This window comes from Mustelus asterias, chromosome 12, assembly GCF_964213995.1.
Source record: "Mustelus asterias chromosome 12, sMusAst1.hap1.1, whole genome shotgun sequence".
Lineage (NCBI taxonomy): Eukaryota > Metazoa > Chordata > Chondrichthyes > Carcharhiniformes > Triakidae > Mustelus > Mustelus asterias.
This window is the reverse complement of record NC_135812.1, coordinates 99328536-99349570: the sequence shown is the minus strand read 5'-3', so window position 1 is coordinate 99349570 and position 21035 is coordinate 99328536. Positions and strand designations below refer to the sequence as shown.

At 43.3% G+C, this 21035-nt stretch overlaps 1 protein-coding gene across 3 annotated transcripts in view; it reads right to left on the bottom strand.

Moving 5' to 3' along the window:
- LOC144501737 (endonuclease V-like) overlaps positions 1-21035 on the bottom strand; it is a 122974-nt gene that overhangs the window by 67612 nt on the left and 34327 nt on the right. For all 3 annotated transcript variants that reach the window (XM_078225714.1, XM_078225715.1, XM_078225716.1), the window contains exons 6-7: positions 10961-11029; positions 10273-10401 (exon numbers count right to left, since the gene is read on the bottom strand). In XM_078225714.1, the coding sequence (XP_078081840.1) occupies positions 10273-10401; positions 10961-11029 (198 nt within the window). The remainder of the gene's footprint in view (positions 1-10272; positions 10402-10960; positions 11030-21035) is intronic.

The following is a 21035-nucleotide window of genomic DNA, read 5'->3' as shown; positions in this document are numbered from 1 at the left end:
CAATATCACAGCAGAGCACTGAGCAGTCCTCTCAGCCATCGCCATGTTCTGACACCTCTGTGACTTTTAAATAACAATTCTCCAGGCTTCAGTCAAGGCTCCTGACACCAGCAGGGTCAAATGACCCTTACAATTGTCCCCAAACAGGACTGCAAGTTCTATACTTGTCAGCATACTATAGTTAATTTGGAATGTTCACTGCGATGACTTTGGTCCCTTTGCTCTGAATCTTATGTTTTCCCCACTTACATGTCCAACTAAGGCTCAAGTTTAAAACAACACAATTTCTCACCTTGAAATGACTATATAGGTTTTTACACTTTCCAAAACTATTTTATGTTATCATGCATAGGTAGTCCTCCTTTTACAAACTGATTGTAAAGTCTCTCTGTTGCTTCATACTCAGAAGTATCTTCTGGTAATGATTACAATCAAAGTATTTCTAACAGTCAATATCAGAAGTAGATGCATAAAAACATAGAAAATAGGTGCAGGAGGAGGCCGTTCGGCTCTTCGAGCCTGCGCCGCCATTCACTATGATCATGGCTGATCGTGCACTTTCAGTATCCCACTCCCGCTTTCTCTCCATATTCCTTGATCACTTTAGCTGCAAGGGTCACATCCAGCTCCCACTTGAACATATCTAATGAACTGGCCCCAACAGCTTTCTGTGGTAGAGAATTCCACAGGTTCACAACTCTCTGAGTGAAGAAGCTCTTCCTCATCTCAGTCCTGAATGGCTTACCCCTAATTCTTAGACTGTGACCCCCCTCGTTCTTCACTTCCCCAACATCAGGAACATTCTTCCTGCATCTAGTCCCATCAGGATTTTATATGTTTCTATGAGATCCCCCTCTCATTCTTCTAAATTCCAGTGAGTACAAGCCCAGTTGATCCAGTCTTTCTTCATATGTCAGTCCTGCCATTCCAAGGATCAGTCTGGTGAACCTTCGCTGGGTTCCCTCAATAGCAAGAATGTCCTTCCTCAGACTAGGAGACCAAAACTGCACACAATACTCAAGGTGTGGCCTCAATAAGGCCCTGTATAACTGCAGCAGGAGACCTATACTGATTAAAACCATGCCATTTCATAGTAATTTTGGCTTTGTCCTTTCTTTGTAGTATTCTAGACAATAACTGTAGATCAAACTAACAGCAGTACTTAAGTTATACAGCAGAGACATGTTGTCTCAAAATAATTTATTACTCAATTACTAAATATCAGCACGCAATGCAAGGAGTGACCTAATGCTTCACACTCTTACTGATAGAAATGGATTCTCAGTTTAGCTCTGAAAACAAAGCTCATTATATAACGACAGCTGTTAAATTCGCATGAAAAATGGCATTTGCTTTTAGGCCTGTACGGAGCAGCCCCTCACCACAAAAGAGACGCAGCAGAGTGACATTTGAACTAAGCACCGGTTTAGCCTAGCTTTTCACACTGGTTTCTAGTTGTATTACTGCCGATACAGTGGCAAGCGCAAAGGCATCTCACGCTGCCAGGGTCAGAAAATAGCCTGTGGCTGGATGAAATGTTTGATATTCCAAAAATGCCCAGCCTCACGATGGCAGAGGAAGGAGTACTTCACCGTGCCAAAGCTGCTGCTAAATTACTGCTCGAATGTACCAGAAGGTTTTTTTTGGGGGTGGCGGAGGTGGATATAGGAGGCATCAATAATGAATGAGGGGAGAATTAGTTGTAAGGAGGTCTGGCAGTACTGCTTCACCTCCAGCAATCAGTACCCATGCCATTTCTGTATCAGATCCCATGTGCTTGCTTTGCTTATTCCTTAATGACTCTGCGCCTATCTTAATTCACCCTTTGTTACTTACTTTCCTACAGAATACCCCAGCTGTTCACACTCTTTGAACTTTCATTTCATATTTTCTCTTTGCCTTCTCCTTATCTTTTCAATTCCTTTACTGAGCTCACTGTGTTCCCTTAAGAATAGAAAATAAGAGCAGTTGTAGGCCATTCTGCCCTGCTCCGCTGTTTAACAGGATCGCCTCAGCCAAACTTTATTGCAGGATTTCCAAATCACTTCATATCCAAAAGATAGCCATCGCTGACTTGAACGGCGTGGCACAGTGGTCAGCATTGCTGCCTCATAGCGCCAGGGACCTGGGTTCGATTCCCGGCTTGGGTCACTGTCTATGTGGAGTTTGCACATTCTCTCCGTGTCTGCGTGGGTTTCCTCCGGGTACTCCGGTTTCCTCCCACAGTTCAAAGATGTGCTGGTTAGATTGATTGGCCATGCTAAATTGTCATTAAGTGTCATGGGATGTATTGGTTAGAGGGATTAGTGAGGTAAATATGTGGAGTAATGCGGACGGGACTGGGTGGGATTGTTGTCAGTGCAGGCTCGATGGGCCATATGGCCTCCTTCTGTACTGGTAAGGATTCTATTCTATGAACATACTAAAAACAGAGGATCCATGGCTCAGAATTAGAAAATTCCAAAGGTTCACCAACCCTTTAAATGAAAACAAAATCTCATCTCAGTCACAAATGGCTGACCCCTAGATTTAAGACTGTAATCCCCAGTTCTAGAGTCCCCAGCCAGGGGAAACATCCGCCCAGCATCAATCTTGTTAATCTCTCATTCTTCTAAACTCCAGGAAATTTAAGCCTTATCTATACTATCACTTCCCAAAGGACAATCCCCTCATCTCAGCAATCAGTCGAGTGAACTTTCATTGTACTTGTTCGAAGGCAAATATATTCTTCCTTAAGGCTCTAAAACAGTATACAGTATTTCAGATATGGCCACACAAGGGCTTACACAAATACAATAAGACTTCTTTAAGCTTACACTCCAATCCCAGTGTAACAAAAGTTGACACAACATTTCATTTCCTAATTGCTTGCTGTACATGGATGTTGATTTCCTGTGATTTGTGTACAAAGACATCAAGGTCCCTCTGAGTATAAACATTTCCCAGTCTATTAAAAATATTCTCCTTTTCTAGTTTTCCTACCAAAGTGTTATAACAGCCCTTGGGGAAATGCCAACAGAGATATCTAAGAAATTGTAGGAACAGATGGTATTTTTTCTAATCTACACCAGATGGCCTGTCAATCAAAGCAGAGTGTGTTTCTTTTTAACTCTGACAGCTTCAGCCTGGTTTTTATTTGCATGTTTAAAGGGCTTGGGATTGAAAAGTGTTCAGATTAAGACACTTAAACAGACCTTATTCACCCTTCAACGACATTTCGGTCTACTCCATGAATTTGTAAGATAAGACATAAGTGCAGAAAGAGGCCATTCGGCCCATCGAGTCTGCACCGACCACAATCCCACCCGGGTTCTATTCCCGTAACCCCACATAGTTACGCTGCTAATCCCCTGACACTAGGGTCAATTTAGCATGGCCAATCCACCTAACCTGCACATCTTTGGAGTGTGGGAGTTAACTGGAGCACCCGGAGGGAACTCACGCAGACAGGAGAGAATGTGCAAACTCCACACAGACAGTGACCTGAGGCTGGAATTGAACCTGGGTCCCCAGTGCTGTGAGGCAGTGGTGCTAACCACTGTGCCACAGTGCCGCCCCTCTGCCACCCCTGCTGCTTAAGTCCCCCTTAATTATAGAAATCATAGAAACCCTACAGTACAGAAAGAGGCCATTCGGCCCATCGAGTCTGCACCGACCACAATCCCACCCAGGCCCTACCCCCATATCCCGTCATATTTTACCCACTAATCCCTCTAACCTACACATCCCAGGACACTAAGGGGCAATTTTAGCATGGCCAATCAACCTAACCCGCACATCTTTGGACTGTGGGAGGAAACCGGAGCACCCGGAGGAAACCCACGCAGACACGAGGAGAATGTGCAAACTCCACACAGACAGTGACCCAAGCCGGGAATCGAACCCAGGACCCTGGAGCTGTGAAGCAGCAGTGCTAACCACTGTGCTACCGTGCCGCCCCAATAGTTATAATAGTTACCACTTATTCTTTGGATTTTCCCATTATTCTCCTTATATTTTCTTTCCAGTATTCAGGAGAACCTGCTTTTTAGTGAAGCTCATGTTGCTTCTTTTGCAAGTACAGAATTTGTGTATGTTTTGATTTGAGTAAAGGAATGGTGCACTGCACAAAATGAACACAGATTTTCTTAAAGTTTTCACACTTCATGTAACAATTAAAATTTGTACTTATCTGCATTACCTTTGTTAATTCACATACAACAGAATCAAAAGTAATCAAGATCTTCAAAATCTATTTTTTGTAAATTTATAATTCTTAAGTTTATTTTTATTCATGCATGGGATATCCATAATTGCCCTCGAGCTGAATGGTTTGCTAAGCCTGGACAATTAAGAGTCACCCATGTTGCTGTGGGTGTGGAGTTATGTGTAGGCCAGATCAGGTAATAATGGCAGATTTCCTTCCCTAAAGGAGATGGGCATTTACGACAATTGACAATGGTTTCATGGCCATCTTAGACTTTTTAGACTTTAATTACACTTTTAATCCCAGATTTTCAAATTTCATCATCTGCTGTGATGGGATTTGAACCCGGGTCCCCAGAACATTACCCTAGGTTACCAGTCCAGTGACAACACTAATACACCATTGTCTGCCCAAGTATTGTCCAGTGGAATTGCAAATATATACAGAACTGATAATCGGGTCCCAAATCATGTGTTCTGGGTAAATTGAAATAAACATTTATCATTTATAATAAATAATGTATGTAACTTGTAAGAAAAGGAAAGTTAAAATGTTAGAATGGACAGAGATGTTACTGCAGTGCTCAAAGCAGATTTCCAGTAAAATATAACAACACTGATGCAATCATACCCAAGAATATCTAAGAGATGCAGCATGTAAGTCATGAGGCTATCATTCCATTTATATGTAAGTAAAGTAAAACTTAATACTGAATCACATAGCCATGTTGCCAAATTTAGCTCTTTCCTCAGTACTTTCTTCAATGATGCTTTCAACCCCATCACCAACTGTTTACATCCATGTTACCTGGTGCAGTGATATTGCCAATTGGAAGACATGTACTGAGTAGAAGTTGAGCAGGTATTAGTGTGTCGCCAGTCAGGAATGTCTGACTTGAAGAGAAACAGAATTTCTGGCCTTGTGAGATGTTAATGCAATAATTTGCATTTTCTCATGACTGCTTTACTGGGCTGTGTTAATTTTTTAGCGCAGCGGGCAGGAGATTCTCACGTTGGCCGGTTCGCGGGGTCCACGCATGTGTTCCCGCCGAAATAGCGTCTCCCAGCACCGGATTTCCGGCGGTGTCAGCTCCACACCGGAAATCGGCAGAGAAGCGCAGAAATCATTCAAATCGTTAGTTGAATCTCATTTAAATGAGATTAGCGGGCCCAGGACTGAATTCTCTTGGCCTGCTAGCATCTCACCCCCCCCTCCCCCTGGCCAGAATGGCTCAGTGAGGATTTCAGTTGCTCCCCACTTTCATAGAATCATAGAATCCTACAGTGCAGAAGGAGGACATTCGGCCCATTGAGTCTGCACTGACCACAATCCCACCCAGGCCCCATCCCCACAACCCCATGCACTTAACCCAGCCAGAGACAGTACAGGAATGAGATAGAGAATCTGGTGAACTGATGCGGCAACAATAATCTCTCCCTCAATGTCAACAAAACGAAGGAGATTGTCATTGACTTCAGGAAGCGTAAAGAAAAACATGCCCCTGTCTACATCAATGGGGACGAAGTAGAAAGGGTCGAGAGCTTCAAGTTTTTAGGTGTCCAGATCACCAACAACCTGTCCTGATCCCAGCATGCTGACACTATAGTTAAGAAAGCCCACCAACGCCTCTACTTTATCAGAAGACTAAAGATATTTGGAATGTCAGCTACGACTCTCACCAACTTTTACAGATGCACCATAGAAAGAATTCTTTCTGGCTGTATCACACCTTGGTATGGCTCCTGCTCTGCCCAAGACCGCAAGGATCGACAAAAGGTCGTGAATGTAGCCCAATCCATCACGCAAACCAGCCTCCCATCCATTGACTCTGTCTACACTTCCCGCTGCCTCGGCAAAGCAGCCAGCATAATTAAGGACCCCACACCCCGGACATTCTCTCTTCCACCTTCTTCTGTTGGGAAAAAGATATAAAAGTCTGAGGTCACGTACCAACCGACTCAAGAACAGCTTCTTCCCTGCTGCTGTCAGACTTTTGAATGGACTTACCTTGCATTAAGTTGATCTTTCTCTACACCCTAGCTATGACTGTAACACTACATTCTGCACTTTCTCGTTTCCTTCTTTATAACGGTATGCTTTGTCTGTATAGCGCACAAGAAACAATACTTTTCACTGTATGTTAATACATTGACAATAATAAATCAAATCAAATCAAATCAAATCAGTCCCCTTGACACTAAAGCGCAATTTAGCATGTCCAATCCACCTAACCTGCACATCTTTGGACTGTGGGAGGAAAACCATGCAGACACGGGGAGAATGTGCAAACGCCACACAGATGGTTAACCAAACCAGGAATCGAACCCGGGTCCTAGCGCTGTGAGGTAGCAGTGCTAACCACTGTGCCACCGTGCTGCCCACTTGGGGAACTAGTGGCCCAACCCTGTTGGAGTGAAGGGGGGGGGCAATCGGAGCTCCCCCCCCAGAGGGGTGGGTGGACTTCCCCAGACAGTTGGCTGCATTGGTAAACTGGCAGTGCCAGCCTGTGCCCCCTGGCACTGCCCAAAGGGCAAAATGCCAATGCCTGGGGGCACCTTGGCACTGCCTATCGGGCATGGGGCAGTGCCAAAGGGGGCGAGGCCTTTGGGGGCAGGAGCTTGGTGGAGTGATCGGTGCCGGCCGGGGTCGGGGGTGGAGGGGGTTCAGCTGCCATTCTGCAGTCGGGATTGGTGGGGGAAGGAGAGAGGCCAGCGATTGGGATGGGTAGGGGGGGGGATTAGCCCGCTTGTTGTGGGGGGTGGGGTGGGGGGGGGGGGAGGGTCAGGGCTGTGGAGGAGGGGGGGGTCGGCACTGCGGTGGGCGGGTAAATGTTGGGGGGGGGCAGGGCTGGAGATCAGGGCGGGGCTGGAGATTGGAGCGGGCCGGAAGGGAGGGTTTGGGGCTGGCCCGGGAATGGTCGGGGGACCAGCGATCGAGCTGGAAAGCTATTGGAAAGCTAGCAGTGCTGGACTACTGCACATGTGCTGTTCCCGGCGCTGACAGATCGACGCATGCGCAGTGGCCCACCCGGTGCTATGCTGCCGGCTTCATGGGTGGGAATAGGCCCCGCTCACAGCTTCGTAATGATATACATGCTAGTGACCTCTGCAGTGCACAGAGAGTGGGAGATTCTTCTCTGAACTCCCACTAAAAACCCGGGGTGAATTTATCCAGTTTTCACGCAAATTCGACACCTGGAATTTTTTTGGGAGAATTCCGTCCAGAATCTCTGGTCTTGTGAGACGTTAATGCAATAATTTTCATTTTCTCATGACTGCTTTATGTACAAAAGCCCTTAAAGAGATACCCTGTACAAACATTTAATGTGTACAATTGCAATTTATTTCTGTTATTATAACAGAGCCTTTAGCTCATTTAAAATAACCAGCTTAATGCATCTGGTAAAACGCTGGAGAGAAGAATTTCAAACACTTACACTTAAGTGTTTCTATACTGATACACCACATCATAATTTCAGGGACAAGATGATTGTTGGAACGTTCTTTTATTAAATTATGAATTTGTGTTGATGGAATAAGGTAACAAAATTAGCATATTATGAAATCCAAATTTTAGAAGTCAATGTTTTGCTTCAAAAATGGAAACCACTGTACATAACAATTGAAACTCATTATTTAAAACCCAATGCACAGATCCAGCACAGCAAATAGGGAAGCTGAGGCACTAAATATACTGTGCTGAATGGAGAAAGACTTCATGCTCTACTCACCAGTGGTGCCTGCTTTCTGTCATGCCGATACTGGATTGACATGCTAGTGTCTACCGAGAAGATTCTTTGGTCTACCTGCTTGGCACAGTTAGTAGCATTCAGACCTCAGGTAATCGTTCTAAGGAGATCCATCAAAGATGCCAAAAGACAGTACCAGACCAAGCTAGAGTCCCAGGCCAGCCACACAGACCCCCGCCGACTATGGCAAGGTCTGCAAGATATAGCAGGCTATAAGATGAAGGCATGTAAAATCGCTGGCTCCAACGCAACCCTCCCTGATGAGCTCAATGCATTCTATGCCCATTTTGAGTAAGAGATCAGCGAGAGAACAACCTCCGCCTGGAAGCCCTGGATGAACCTGTATCTGAGGTCACCATTGCAGATGTCAGAGCAGCCTTCTCGAAGGTCAATCCACGGAAAGAGACTGGCCCAGATGGGGTACCTGGATGAGCACTCAGATCCTGAGTGGATCAGCTGGCTGAGGTCCCTATCTGCTTCAGGAAGACAACCATCGTCGCAGTACCAAAGAAAAGCCAAGCAGCATGCTTTAATGACTATCGTCCGTTGAATCTAACATCCACCATTGTGAAGTGCTTCGAAAGATTAATTATGACACGAATCAATTCCAGCCTCCCAGACTGCCTGGATCCACTACAGTTTGCCTACCTGACAGGTCCACAGCAAACGCCATCTCCCAGGCCCTACACTCAACCCTGGAATACCTAGATAACAAAGACACCTATGTCAGACTCCTATTTATTGACTACAACTCAGTTTCAACACCATTATTCCTACAAAGCTCATCTCCAAACTCCATGGCCTGGGCCTCGACTCCTCCCTCTGTGACTGGATCCTGAACTTCCTAACCCACAAACCACAATCAGTAAGGATAGGCAACAACACCTTCTCCACAATCATCCTCAACACCGGTGGCCCACAAGACTGTGTTCTCAGCTCCCTACTATACTCCTTATACACCTATGACTGTGTGGCCACATTCCCCTCCACCTTGGTTTTCAAGTTGACTGATGATACTACCATAGTGGGTTGGATCTCAAACAATGACGAGACAGAGTACAGGAATGAGATAGAGAATCTGGTGAACTGGTGCAGCAACAATAATCTCTCCCTCAATGTCAACGAAACGAAGGAGATTGTCATCGACTTCAGGAAGCGTAAAGTCCCTGTCCCTGTCTACATCAACGGGGACGAAGTAGAAAGGGTCGAGAGCTTCAAGTTATTAGATGTCCAGATCACCAACAACCTGTCCTGGTCCCTCCATGCCGACACTATAGTTAAGAAAGTCCACTAACGCCTCTACTTTTGCAGAAGACTAAGGAAATTTGGCATATCAGCTACTACTTTTACAGGTGCACCACAGAAAGCATTCTTTCTGGTTGTATCACAGCTTGGTATGGCTCCTGCTCTACTCAAGACCGCAAGCAACTACAAAACATTATGAATGTAGCCCAATCCATCACGCAAACCAGCCTCCCATCCATTGACTCTGTCTACACTTCCCGCTGCCTCGGCAAAGCAGCCAGCATAATTAAGGACCCCACGCACCCCAGACATTCTTCCTTCCACCTTCTTCCATTGGGGAAAAGATATAAAAGTCTGAGGTCACGTACCAACCGACTCAAGAACAGCTTCTTTCCTGTTGCCATCAGACTTTTGAATGGACCTACCATGCATTAAGTTGATCTTTTTCTGCACCCCAGCTATGACTTTAACACAACATTCTGCACTCCCTTGTTTCCTTCTCTATGAACAGTATGCTTTGTCCGAATAGCGCGCAAGAAACAATACTTTTCACTGTATAACTAATACATGTCATAATAATAAAATCAAATCAAATATGTGGCTTCAAGCCTCAAATCAAGGTTTAAGCCAATATTTGTATGTAATTCCATATAGTTTAGTGCAACATTCCAGTGTTGTATTAAGGGAATGCTGAATTATCAAAGGTGACATTCTTTAACTGAAATGTTAAAGCTAAAGCTTATTTTGTGTGGTTCTGCCTATGCTCTGGTCAATATACCTCCCTTGTTTAATACCATACAAATAAATTAATGGTCATTCATTTCTTTGCTGTTTTTAGCAGGCTGGTGGTTTAGGATGGATGTTACACTGGCTAATGTAACAAATCACTGCACTTCATAAATAATTCATTGCGCAAAATGCTTTGAAATGTTTCAACATGACAATCAGATATATAGCTGCAATTTTTTCTTTGTGCAAAATTTATTATCTCAATAACATATAAAGTTAGTGTTATGATAGAAAAGATAGTTATCTTAATAATCACAGTACTGCTTATCGATATACGAACCAAGTATGAAACATAAATACATACCTGCCTGATTGGTTCTGGTACTCTGTATTTGCAGCAGGAATGCGTCAGACGTAAGGCAGTGTCCAAACTAATCCTGTGACCCACAGATACATAAATGGGTTTAGTGCTTTTCTCACAGCTTTTAAGAGCCTGACACACGTAAAGAAAGATATAAAATTAGAAATATCATATCAACTGGATTAAAGACATTGCATTCATAGTTACTTGATCACTTTAATTTTATTACTATTCTATGTAATTTTTGATAATACAGGAAACGTGTTTCGTTACAACATATGTCAGGAAAGAACTTATATTGATACAGTGCCTTCCACAACTCAAGATGTCCTAAAGCACTTCAGAGCTAAGCAAAGTACTTTTGAAGTGTAGTCACTGTTGTAATCTATCGTTCTGATGAAGCATCTACATCTGAAATGTTAATTGTTTGTTCTCGGCACAGATGTTGACTGACATGCTGAGTGTTTCCAGCATTGTTTCATACATGAATGCTTCTGTTCATCAAAACGCCTTTCCTGAGATATCACCAAGATGATTGCTTGTGAGTTTCTAAGCATTCCGCAATAAATTCTAAAACTGCAAATCCCTCCTAAGAATAATCTTTTTGCTGAACTCTACTGAACTACAGTGAACAAAAAAGACTTTTAGAAGTATTTGCATTGCACAATGCAGCATATATATGTAGACCTACCATGCCGAGTACTTTCCCAGAGCTTCCAGTTAGTGAAAACGCACTACCTCCTTTCTGAAGGTCTTTGACCTACAAAACAGCAATATATATTAAAGCATCACGTTGTTACAAGAAATATCTTTTATTTCATAATTACGCTACTACTAATTTAAGCAACAATGGATAAATTCTCCTCTAAGAGCACTAGTGCTACTGGCTATGAATTTTCCAGTTCGTCTATTTATCATTTCCTGTCTGATACGGAAAGAGAATATTAAGTATGAATTTACTGTTTAAAAATCTGACTGAATGGATACTTTTTCCCCCAAACAGCTGTGCTAAGCTCTGTCATATCATGGACAGTGGCAATTTTTTTTTCATTCATGGGATAGGTATTGCAAATTTAGGCCTTGGCCCCTACCTCTGAGCCAGAAACTCGGGGTGAGTCCCATGCTGGGAAGGTGCATTCATAATGCGGCTAAACAGGGTTGACCATCAACCTGTAAATTCTTCCGAATGCCTTGGGCAGGTGGTAAAAGTGGGAGTCTCCTGGTCTGCCAGAATCAATGTAGGAGTTGCAGAGCAACAGCTTCCCAATGTTGAAAGACTCCATGTGGTTCTTCCCACAGTATACATTCCATGACAAGTATCCTCCTTGCTTCAAGGGACTCCCAGAGTGAAAGAGACATTGCAGGCAAGACCTTGAGAAAATATTGATAAGCTGCCTTCTTCAAGCACCGCAGTCCATGTAGATTACAGTCTTTGGTAGTTGTTTTGATATAACTGAATGGCTTATCAAAACTGAACAATGTGAAATCATCAACCAAAATTCCACTTCTGACCTTATGATGGAGGGACGATCATTGATGAAGATGATTGGGCCTATCAGGGTCATTACCCTGCAGCAATGTTCTGGTACTTAGATCATGGGACTCCAACAATCACAAGCAACATCCTTTGTGCTAAGTGAGACTCTAACCAATGGAGAGATTTTCCTCGGGTTTCCACTGACCTCAATTTTGCCAGGGATCCTTGTTGTCACAATGGATGAAATGCTGCCGTAATGTGAAGGGAAGTCACTCTCACCTCATTTCTGGAATTCAGCTCTTTAATCTATACTTGAAGGTTATAATAAGGTCTAAAGCTGACTGATCCTGGCAGAACGCAAACTGAGCATTGGTGAGCAGATTGCTGTTAAGTATATGTCAACTGATAGCACTGTCAACCCCAATTTTGTCACTTTATAGTGATGATTGAGAGCAATTCATGGGCACTATTGGCTAACTTGGATTTATCCTGCTTTTGTGGATTGGACATAGCTGGGCAATTCTCCATGTGTTGGATAGATACCAGCAATGGAACAACTTGGTTAGTAGCCTGGCTAGTTCTGGAGCACAAGCCTTCAGTAAATAGTGGGATGTTGTTGCGGTCCATAACCTTTGATCTATCCAGCGTGCTAGGCTGTTTCTTAATAACATATGAAGTGAATCGAATTGGCTCATCTGTTATGATGGGGATCTCAAGAAAAGGGTCATACAGATCATTCACTTGGTACTTCTGGCTGAAGATGATTGCAAATGCTTCATTCTTGTCATTTGCACTGATGTTCTAGACTCCCCATTCACTGAGGATGGGGATGTTTGTGGACCTTAATCCCCTGTTGTTTAGTCCATTGTTTATTTGTCCACCAGCATCCATGGCTGGATGTAGCAGGACTACAGAACTTTAATCTGATCCATTGATTGTGGGATTGTTTCGTCCTGCTTATTGCTTACTACTTCTGCTGGTCAGCAGGCAAGTGGCCCTGTGTTGTAGCTTCACCAGGCTGGAGCCTCATTTTTAGGGATGCTTGGTGCTGCTCTGGACATACTCCTTTGCACTTCTCATTAAACTACTGACTTTATGATAATGGCAGAAAGAACAATATGTCAGAACACAAAGTTACAGACTGGTGCAGCACAGTTCTGCTGCAGCTAATGGACCACAGTGCCTCATGGATGCCCATTTTGGAGCTACAGAGGAACAGAAGGTGGCTATTTAGCCCATCAATTTTGTTCCACATTTGATAACATGAGGTCTGCAATCTAATTCTATATCTGGCAATTCTATTGCCCAGATCCCTTCATACCTTTGGCTGACAAAAACCTATCATGGCCAGTTTAAATTTAACAATTGAACTAACATCAACTGCATTTTAAAAATTAATCCACGGGAGGTGGGCATCACTGGCTAGGTCAGCATCTTGCCCATCCCTAACTACCCTTGAGAAGGTGGCGGTAGTGGCGAGCTGCTTTCTCAAACTGCTGCAGCCCATGTGGTGTAGGTACACCCAAAGTGCTGTTAGGGTGGGAGCTCTAGGATTTTGACCCAGCCACAATGAGGGAACAGCAATATATTTGCAAGTCAGGATGATGAGTGGCTTGGAGGAAAACGTCCAGGTGGTGGTGTTCCCAGGTATTTGCTGCTCTTGTTTTTATAGATGGTAACAATTGTGTATTGCTGCCACTGTGTGTCAGTGGAGGGAATGGATGTTTGTGGGTGTGGTGCCAATCAAACGGACTGCTTTGTCCTGGATGGTGTTGAGCTTCTTGAGTGTTGTTAGAGCTGCACTCATGTAGGCAAGTGGGGAGAATTCCATCACACTCCTGCCTTGTAGATGGTGGTCAAGCTCTAGGGAGTCAGGAGGTGAGCCACTCACCACAGGATTTCTAGCCTCTGACCTACTCTTGTAGCAACAGTATTTACATGGCTAGTCCAGTTCAGTTTCTGGCTAATGGTTATCTCCAGGATATTGATAATGGGGATTCAGTGATGGTAGTGTCACTGAATGTCAAGGAGTGATGGATAGATTCTCCCTTGATGGAGGTAGTCATTGTCTGGCACTTGTGTGGATGTACTTGCCACTTGTCAACCCATGCTGCATTTGGAGATGAACTGCTTCAGTATCTGAGGAGTTGTGAATGGTGCTGAACATTGTGCAATCATCAGCGAACATCTCCACTTTTGACATTATGATGGAAGAAGGTCATTGCTAAAGCAGCTGAAGATGGTTGGGCCCAGGACATTAAGAATTCCTGCGGTGATGTCCTGGAGCTGAGATGATTGACCTCCAACAACCACAACCATCTTCCTTTGTGCCGGGTATGACTCCAACCAGCAGACAATTTTCCCCCTTATTCCCATTGACTCCAGTTTTGCATTTGCAGAACAGAGTTCTAAACATCTACCACCCTCTACATAAGGAAATGTTTCCTAATTTCAATCCTGAAAGGTTTAGCACTAAGCTTTTGGTTATGCCCCAGTCCTAGACCCCCTAACTAGCAGAAATAGTTTCTCCCAATCTATCCTCTCTGCCCCTCTTAACGACTTGACAATGTTGAACACATAACTCCTTGTCCTTTCAATCCAAGGAATGTAAAACCAGTTTGTTTAATTTCTCCTTGTAGCTTAATCCTTGGCAAGAATGTTCCATTCTAATAAATCTATGCTGCACTCCCTCCCAATCTAATACATCCTCCTTATCATTTGATGCTCAGAAGCAAACACAACTCTCAAGGTGTGGTCTGGTGGGCTTTGTAAAACTGCAACATAGCTTCTACCTCACCCCTCCCAATATTCTATTCCTCCAGATGTAAATATAACCATGCATTATTTTGATTATTTTCTGAAAGCATTAAAGCTATTTTAATGATCTTTGTACCTGAACCTGAAAGTATCTCTGGACCTCCATTGTTTGCAGATTCTTACCATTTAGAAAGAACTCTGTTCAATCCTTCCTGGGTCCACAGATAACCTCATGTTTGCCTATAAAGAAATTCATTTGCCAGCTTTGCCCTTTTACTTAATCTATCAATACCTCTTTGTAGTTTTATACTTCAATTTATACTGCCAATGTCACTTCTGCCATATCTGTTCAAAATCTATTCCATTTAGCACGGTGATCGTGCCACCCAACAGTGTGTGTCAGTGGAGGGAATGGATGTTTGTGGATGTGGTGCCAATCGAGCGGGGCTGCTTTGTCCTGGATGGTGTTGAGCTTCTTGTGTGTTGTTAGAGCTGCACTCATGTAGGCAAGTGGGGAGCATTCCATCACACTCCTGCCTTGTAGATGGTGGTCAAGCTCTGGGGAGTCAGGAGGTGAGTTACTCACTGGTTGTGGAATGGTTACTTTAATGACTCAGGAAACTAAACTGGAAAGGAGCATAGTTTATTACAGAATGCAAAGTAAAACTTCTACCATGGTGTAGGCACATTGGTCCCTGCCTGGGACGACAGTCCAGCAAGTCTAGTCCTAGCCCTGCCTTATAAAAGGTTCAGTAACGAGTTCCAGCTGGGAAGGCCACCGCCTGTTACCAGGGAAACTCATACTCAACAAGCTCCACATGACTATGTGGGGGCTATTACATGGCGGTTATCACAGTTATGTTTTCAAATACTGTCAGGGATAGATGCATGTGTGACAGGCAGATTGGTGAGGGTGAGGTTAAGTAAGCTTTGCCCTTGTGGTAGTTCTCCCATCACCTGCCACAAACAGATGTGTCCTTCAGGATTTGGCCAGCTTGGTCAATAGTGGTGTCACTGAGCCACTCTTGGTGATGGATATTGAAGCTCCCTAGAAATAGAAACCCTACAGTACAGAAAGAAGCCATTCGGCCCATCGTGTCTGCACCGACCACAATCCCACCAAATCCTAGCAGAGGATTTCCTGTGCTCTTGCTACCCTCAGTCTCTCTTCCAAGTAGTGCTCAACCTGGAGGAGTGCTGATCCATCAATTAAGATGGAGCAGTAGGTGGTAATCAGTAGTAGGTTTCCTTGTCCACGTGTGACCTGATGCCATGGAACTATACGGTCCAAAGTCGATATCGAGGACTCCCAGAGCTACTCACTCCTGACTCCATACCACTGTGCCATCAATTCTGGTGGGTCTGTCCTGCCAGTGGATTGTAGTTTGTTACAACAGTTAAGAGTCAACCACATTTCTGTGGGTCTGAGTTATACATGGGTCAAATTGAGTAAGGACAGCAGATTTCCACCACTAAAATACATTAATGGCCCCAATGGGTTTTTTATAACAATCCGGTAGTTTCACAATCTCCATTACTGCTACTAGTAATCCTACTGACAGTAATTTCACATTTATTTAATTAGCTGAATTTAAATTCCTCAACTACTGTGGTGGGACGTGAGCTCATGAATAGTCCAGGCCTCTTGGATTGCTAGTCCAGTAACATTCACACTATGCAGCCATTTCGGGTCAGGCTTTAAATCAGAGAAGAACACCAATTAGGAATGGCTCATCTTCAAACTAGAATTGCCACAACGGCCATGGGGAAGGGAACCAATCCTCATGAGATGTAATAACTATGAAACTTACACAAATGGCGAAGTCAAACATGGCCCAGGTAAGGAAAGGGTAAAATTCAAGCAATTTCTTGAAGAGAAAATAACAAATGCTTTGTTTCTTGGTGTGTGCCGGTGCTGGTTTTCAACCACTTAGATGATAGGTCACTCATTCAACCTATCTGACTTTTATTTCTAATCTTCCCCTTACAATCCAGTGTTGCCCTTGACAACCAACTCAAAATTAGACTAGGAAAGAACCAAGTGAAGGGCCACACTGATCTAGGAAGGCAATACTGATTGAGGTGTTGACATTTTCCAAAAATAATAGTATATGAGGGACCCAAAAGGAAAATTAAACTTACCTATTTACTACTAGCCATTTTTTAGTACCTGTCACCAGATTGTTAAACTGCACAAACAAAATGCTTCTGCTTCTCCACTGATAGGGTGGTGAAAACAGATTCAATTGTAGCTCTCAACAGAAAATTGGATAAATGGAGGGGAAGCAAAATGCAGGGATATGGAGAAAGAATAGGGGAGTGCAACTAACTGGAGTGTGACTAACTGGATTGCTATTGGAAAGAGCTGGCACAGATTTCAAATCATAGAATCATGGAATCATAGAATCCCTACCATTCAGGAGGTGGCCATTCACCCATCTAGTCTGCACGACCACAATCCCACCCAGGCCTTATTCCCGCAACCCCACACATTTACCCTGCCAATCCCCTGACACTAGGGTCAATTTAGCATGGCGAATCAACCTAACCTGCACATCTTTGGACTATGGGAGGAAACCGCAGCACCCGGAGGAAATCCCCGCAGACACAGGGAGAATGTACAAACCCCGCACAGACAGTGACCCGAGGCCGGAATTGAACCCGGGTCCCTGGCACTGTGAGGCAGCAGTGCCAACCACTGTGCCACCGTGCCGCCCCTGGGCTGAATGACCTCCTTCTGAGCTGTACTATTCCATTCTATGGTTCCAAGCTGAGACATTATATATGCAGACAGGAGGGTAAGAAAAGAAGAAAGGTAATGTGAAAAACCACAAAAGTACATTGTTGTGCCTCCAGATTGTCCACATGACAAAATATGCCTTTCATCATTCACTTGGACTTAAAAGATTGATTATTAGGTGCACAAGTGGCTTTGTATAATTGATAGAGGCTGTTGAATTTTTAAAATCTCCTTTTGTTGCATCTTACTTTTCTTTCCAATTCCCTTGCTGTAATAACGGCTCTGAAGTAAGGTTTTACTAAAGGGTGACAGTAAATTTATGAACAATCATGGTTTTGCAATCAACAGCTCACAGACATTGCTGCTCCTCAACCAAAGCTAAATAAATTAAACAATCCTGCCAACAGGCTTGTGAAGAAACTCATTACTGGACAAAACACAGGAAATCAAACATAGGGGCTCATTACAAGGTGGCTTGAGGATGAAAACTGGCAGGTACTTTGTAAATCCTGGTCACAAAGCATATATACTTTCTCCTCACATTTATCTATTTTATTTTGATAAAAGGTGTTGTACAAAAAATTCACTCAGATCTTCATATCACAATTTCCTACTTATTCAGCCAAAGCACCAGCTTACTTCATTCACACAGGTCCTGTTCAGCAGCAAAACAATTTTGGAATATTGTCCTTAGAATCTGTTATTCTCCTAGAGGACAGGAGAGTTACCAATGTAATACTCTACCACTTTCCAAAAGAGACACTGTTGTCACAATCCAGGTGACAACAGTCCAGTTAATTTAACATCTGCGGCAGGGGAAAAAAATTGAATCTTTAATTGAAAGGTGAAATTACTAAACAGCTGACTGAAGAGAAAATCATTCAAAGCAACCAACATGGATTTCTGAAAGAAAGATTGTGCTTGACAAGCCTGGCAAATGTTCTGTGAAGTGGTGGATGGGGGAGATACAGTGGATGTCATTTTCACTGGACATTCAGAAAGCCTTTGACAAATTACTGCATAGAAAATGATTGGTGACAATTAATGGATAATAAAAACTGGTTGGAAGGGAGGAAGCAGGAGCAGAAGTCTGGAACTCGCTGCCTGAAAGGGTGGAAGAGGCGGGAACCCTCACAACATTTAAGAAGTATTAAGATGAGCACTTGAAACACCACAGCATTCAAAGCTATGGACCAAGTGCTGGAAAATCGGATTAGAATACATAGGCGTTTGTTGGCTGGCACAGGCACGATGTGCCTCTTTTTGTGATGTATGTCTGTTTCTCATAGGATAATAGGAACAAAGGTTGGAAGTGGGTAGTCTTGCTCAATAGGGTTCTGTTCTGGGATGACTTTGGTCAACTGCGTTCATCAATAATTTTGACCAATTGCTAGAGAGTGGTGGCCAATTAGGTAATACTAAAGTAGACTGGATAGCAGGGAGACCTGATGTAGAAGAAAGGGGATTACTTAAGATCGTGAAATGGGCAAATATGTCAACAAACGTGCGATGGTTCTGAGGCTGTGGAATACATCGCTGAAGTTAGTGACTGAAGCAGAAACCATGCCAACATTTAAGAAATAGGTTAGATAGATGGTTGTAGTAAATGGAATAAGTGGATATGGTGACAGTGTGGGCACACGGGATTAAAACTCCAGCTTGTGTGAAGGATAAACACCAACATGGGCTGGTGGGCCAAATGGCCTGTTTCTGTGTTGTAATAATTAAGCACCTCAGCTTATGAATAGCTTTGATTTGATTTATTTATTAATGTATTAGTATACAATGAAAAGTATTGCTTCTTGCGCGCGATACAGACAAAGCATACCGTTCATAGAGAAAGAAACGAGAGAGTGCAGAACGCAGTGTTGCATCGTCATAGCTTGAACTAGCATTCAACTAATTTTGATTCACGCCAATAAAGAAAAAGAGGTTGGAAGTTCAATACTTTAACTAAATAATTAATGTGTCTTGTACGTTATAAATGCACTTCACCCTGAAGAAGGCTGCATAGTGTGGGTGCTGCAGACAGCGCATTTGTAGCTGCAGACAGGCACAAGTCAGGCCTACAAATATGGGAATGATTTGTGCATTATTCTGTTAATATATTCATTATAATGCAATTTTAGTAGGAATTGAGAGATCAAAGAGCTCAGTAAAACAGCTTAAATTTACTTGAATGCATTTCAAGTCTATCTTTTGGAAACTTTTCTTTCCTCCTCTGCCTCACGCTAGCTTGTCCCACACTGTTAGGATTACACCTGTATGGGAGGCACACGAAAATCATACGGATTAGGAGAAGGCCACTTGGCCCCACTCTGCCATTCAGGAAGGTCACAGCTGATCTGATTGTAACTTCAACCCCATATTCCTGCATACCCTCCTTGTTAATCAAGTATCTTAGCCAGCTCTGCCACACTGCCCTTTGAGGAAGGGAGTTCCAGAGACTCACTACTCTCAGAGAAAAAAATACTCCTCTTCTCAGTCTGAGCGACTCCTTATTTTTAAATAATTTTTAAATCACCCTCCCTTATAAAAGGAGCTACATTTGCTGTCTTCCAATCTCATGGACTTTTTCCCAAATCTAGGGATTTTTGGAATATTAAAACCAATGCATTTACTATCTCATTAGCCACTTCTTTGAAGACATTAGGATCAGGGGATTGTCAATCCGCAGCTCCAACAATTTGCTTAATACCACTCCTGTGGTGACTGTACTTTTCCTGAGTTCCTCCCTACCTTCTACTTCCTGACCAATAAAGTGGTGCAACCCTGTGTGATTTTCCAAATTTAGCGATTAATTTGCAATGTGTGACATCATCAAAAACATTTTAAAACATTAACTGCATCCATTCAATTTCTCTTGACCTGCTTGGCAGAAATACCTTTAAAAATAATTTATAGAATCCCTACAGTGCAAGAGGAGGCTATTCAACCCATCGAGTCTGCACCAACTCTTCGACAGAGCATCCTATCCAGGCCCTATCCCCGTAATCCCACGTATTTACCCCGCTAATCGCCCTAACCTACACATCTTAGAATGCTAAGGAGCAATTTAGCATAGCCAACCAAACCTGCACATTTTTGGACCGTGGGAGGAAACTGGAACACCCGGAGGAAACCCACGAAGTGACAGGGAGAACATGCAAACTCCAAATGGACAGTCACCTGAGGCTGGAATCCAACCTAGGTCCTTAGCACTGTGAAGCAGCGGTGCTAACCACTGTGCCACTGTGCCTTAACATCTAGGAAGTTAATGTTCTTCAGGACAGAAATACCTTTAAAAACAATTCAAGGAAGTTATATAACCGATTTTAAAACCACTTGTTTTTTGTTTCCAGGTATGTCCTTTCACAATGAATTATATTTGCCTAAATGGGGAGGCAGCCACATGAAGACCGATAAAATGATGCAGCCTTGTTAAATTTCCCTAACCTAATCATTAACTTGCGATGTGCATTACGGATTAGGAGAAGAGTAGGCCACTTGGCCCCACTCTGCCATTCAGTAAGATCACAGCTGATCTGATTGTAACTTCAACCCCATGTTCCTGCATACCCTCTATAACCTTTCACCTCCCTGTTAATCAAGTATTTAACTAGCTCTGCCTCACTGCCTTTTGAGGAAGGCAGATCTAGAGAGTCACTATTCCCAGAGAAAAAAATACTCCTCATCTCTATCTCAGCGACTCCTTATTTTTAAACAGTGACCCCTAGTTCTAGATTCTCCAACAAGAGAAAACATCCTCTCCACATCCACCTCAGAGCTCTGCAATTGTTCACCATTTAAGAT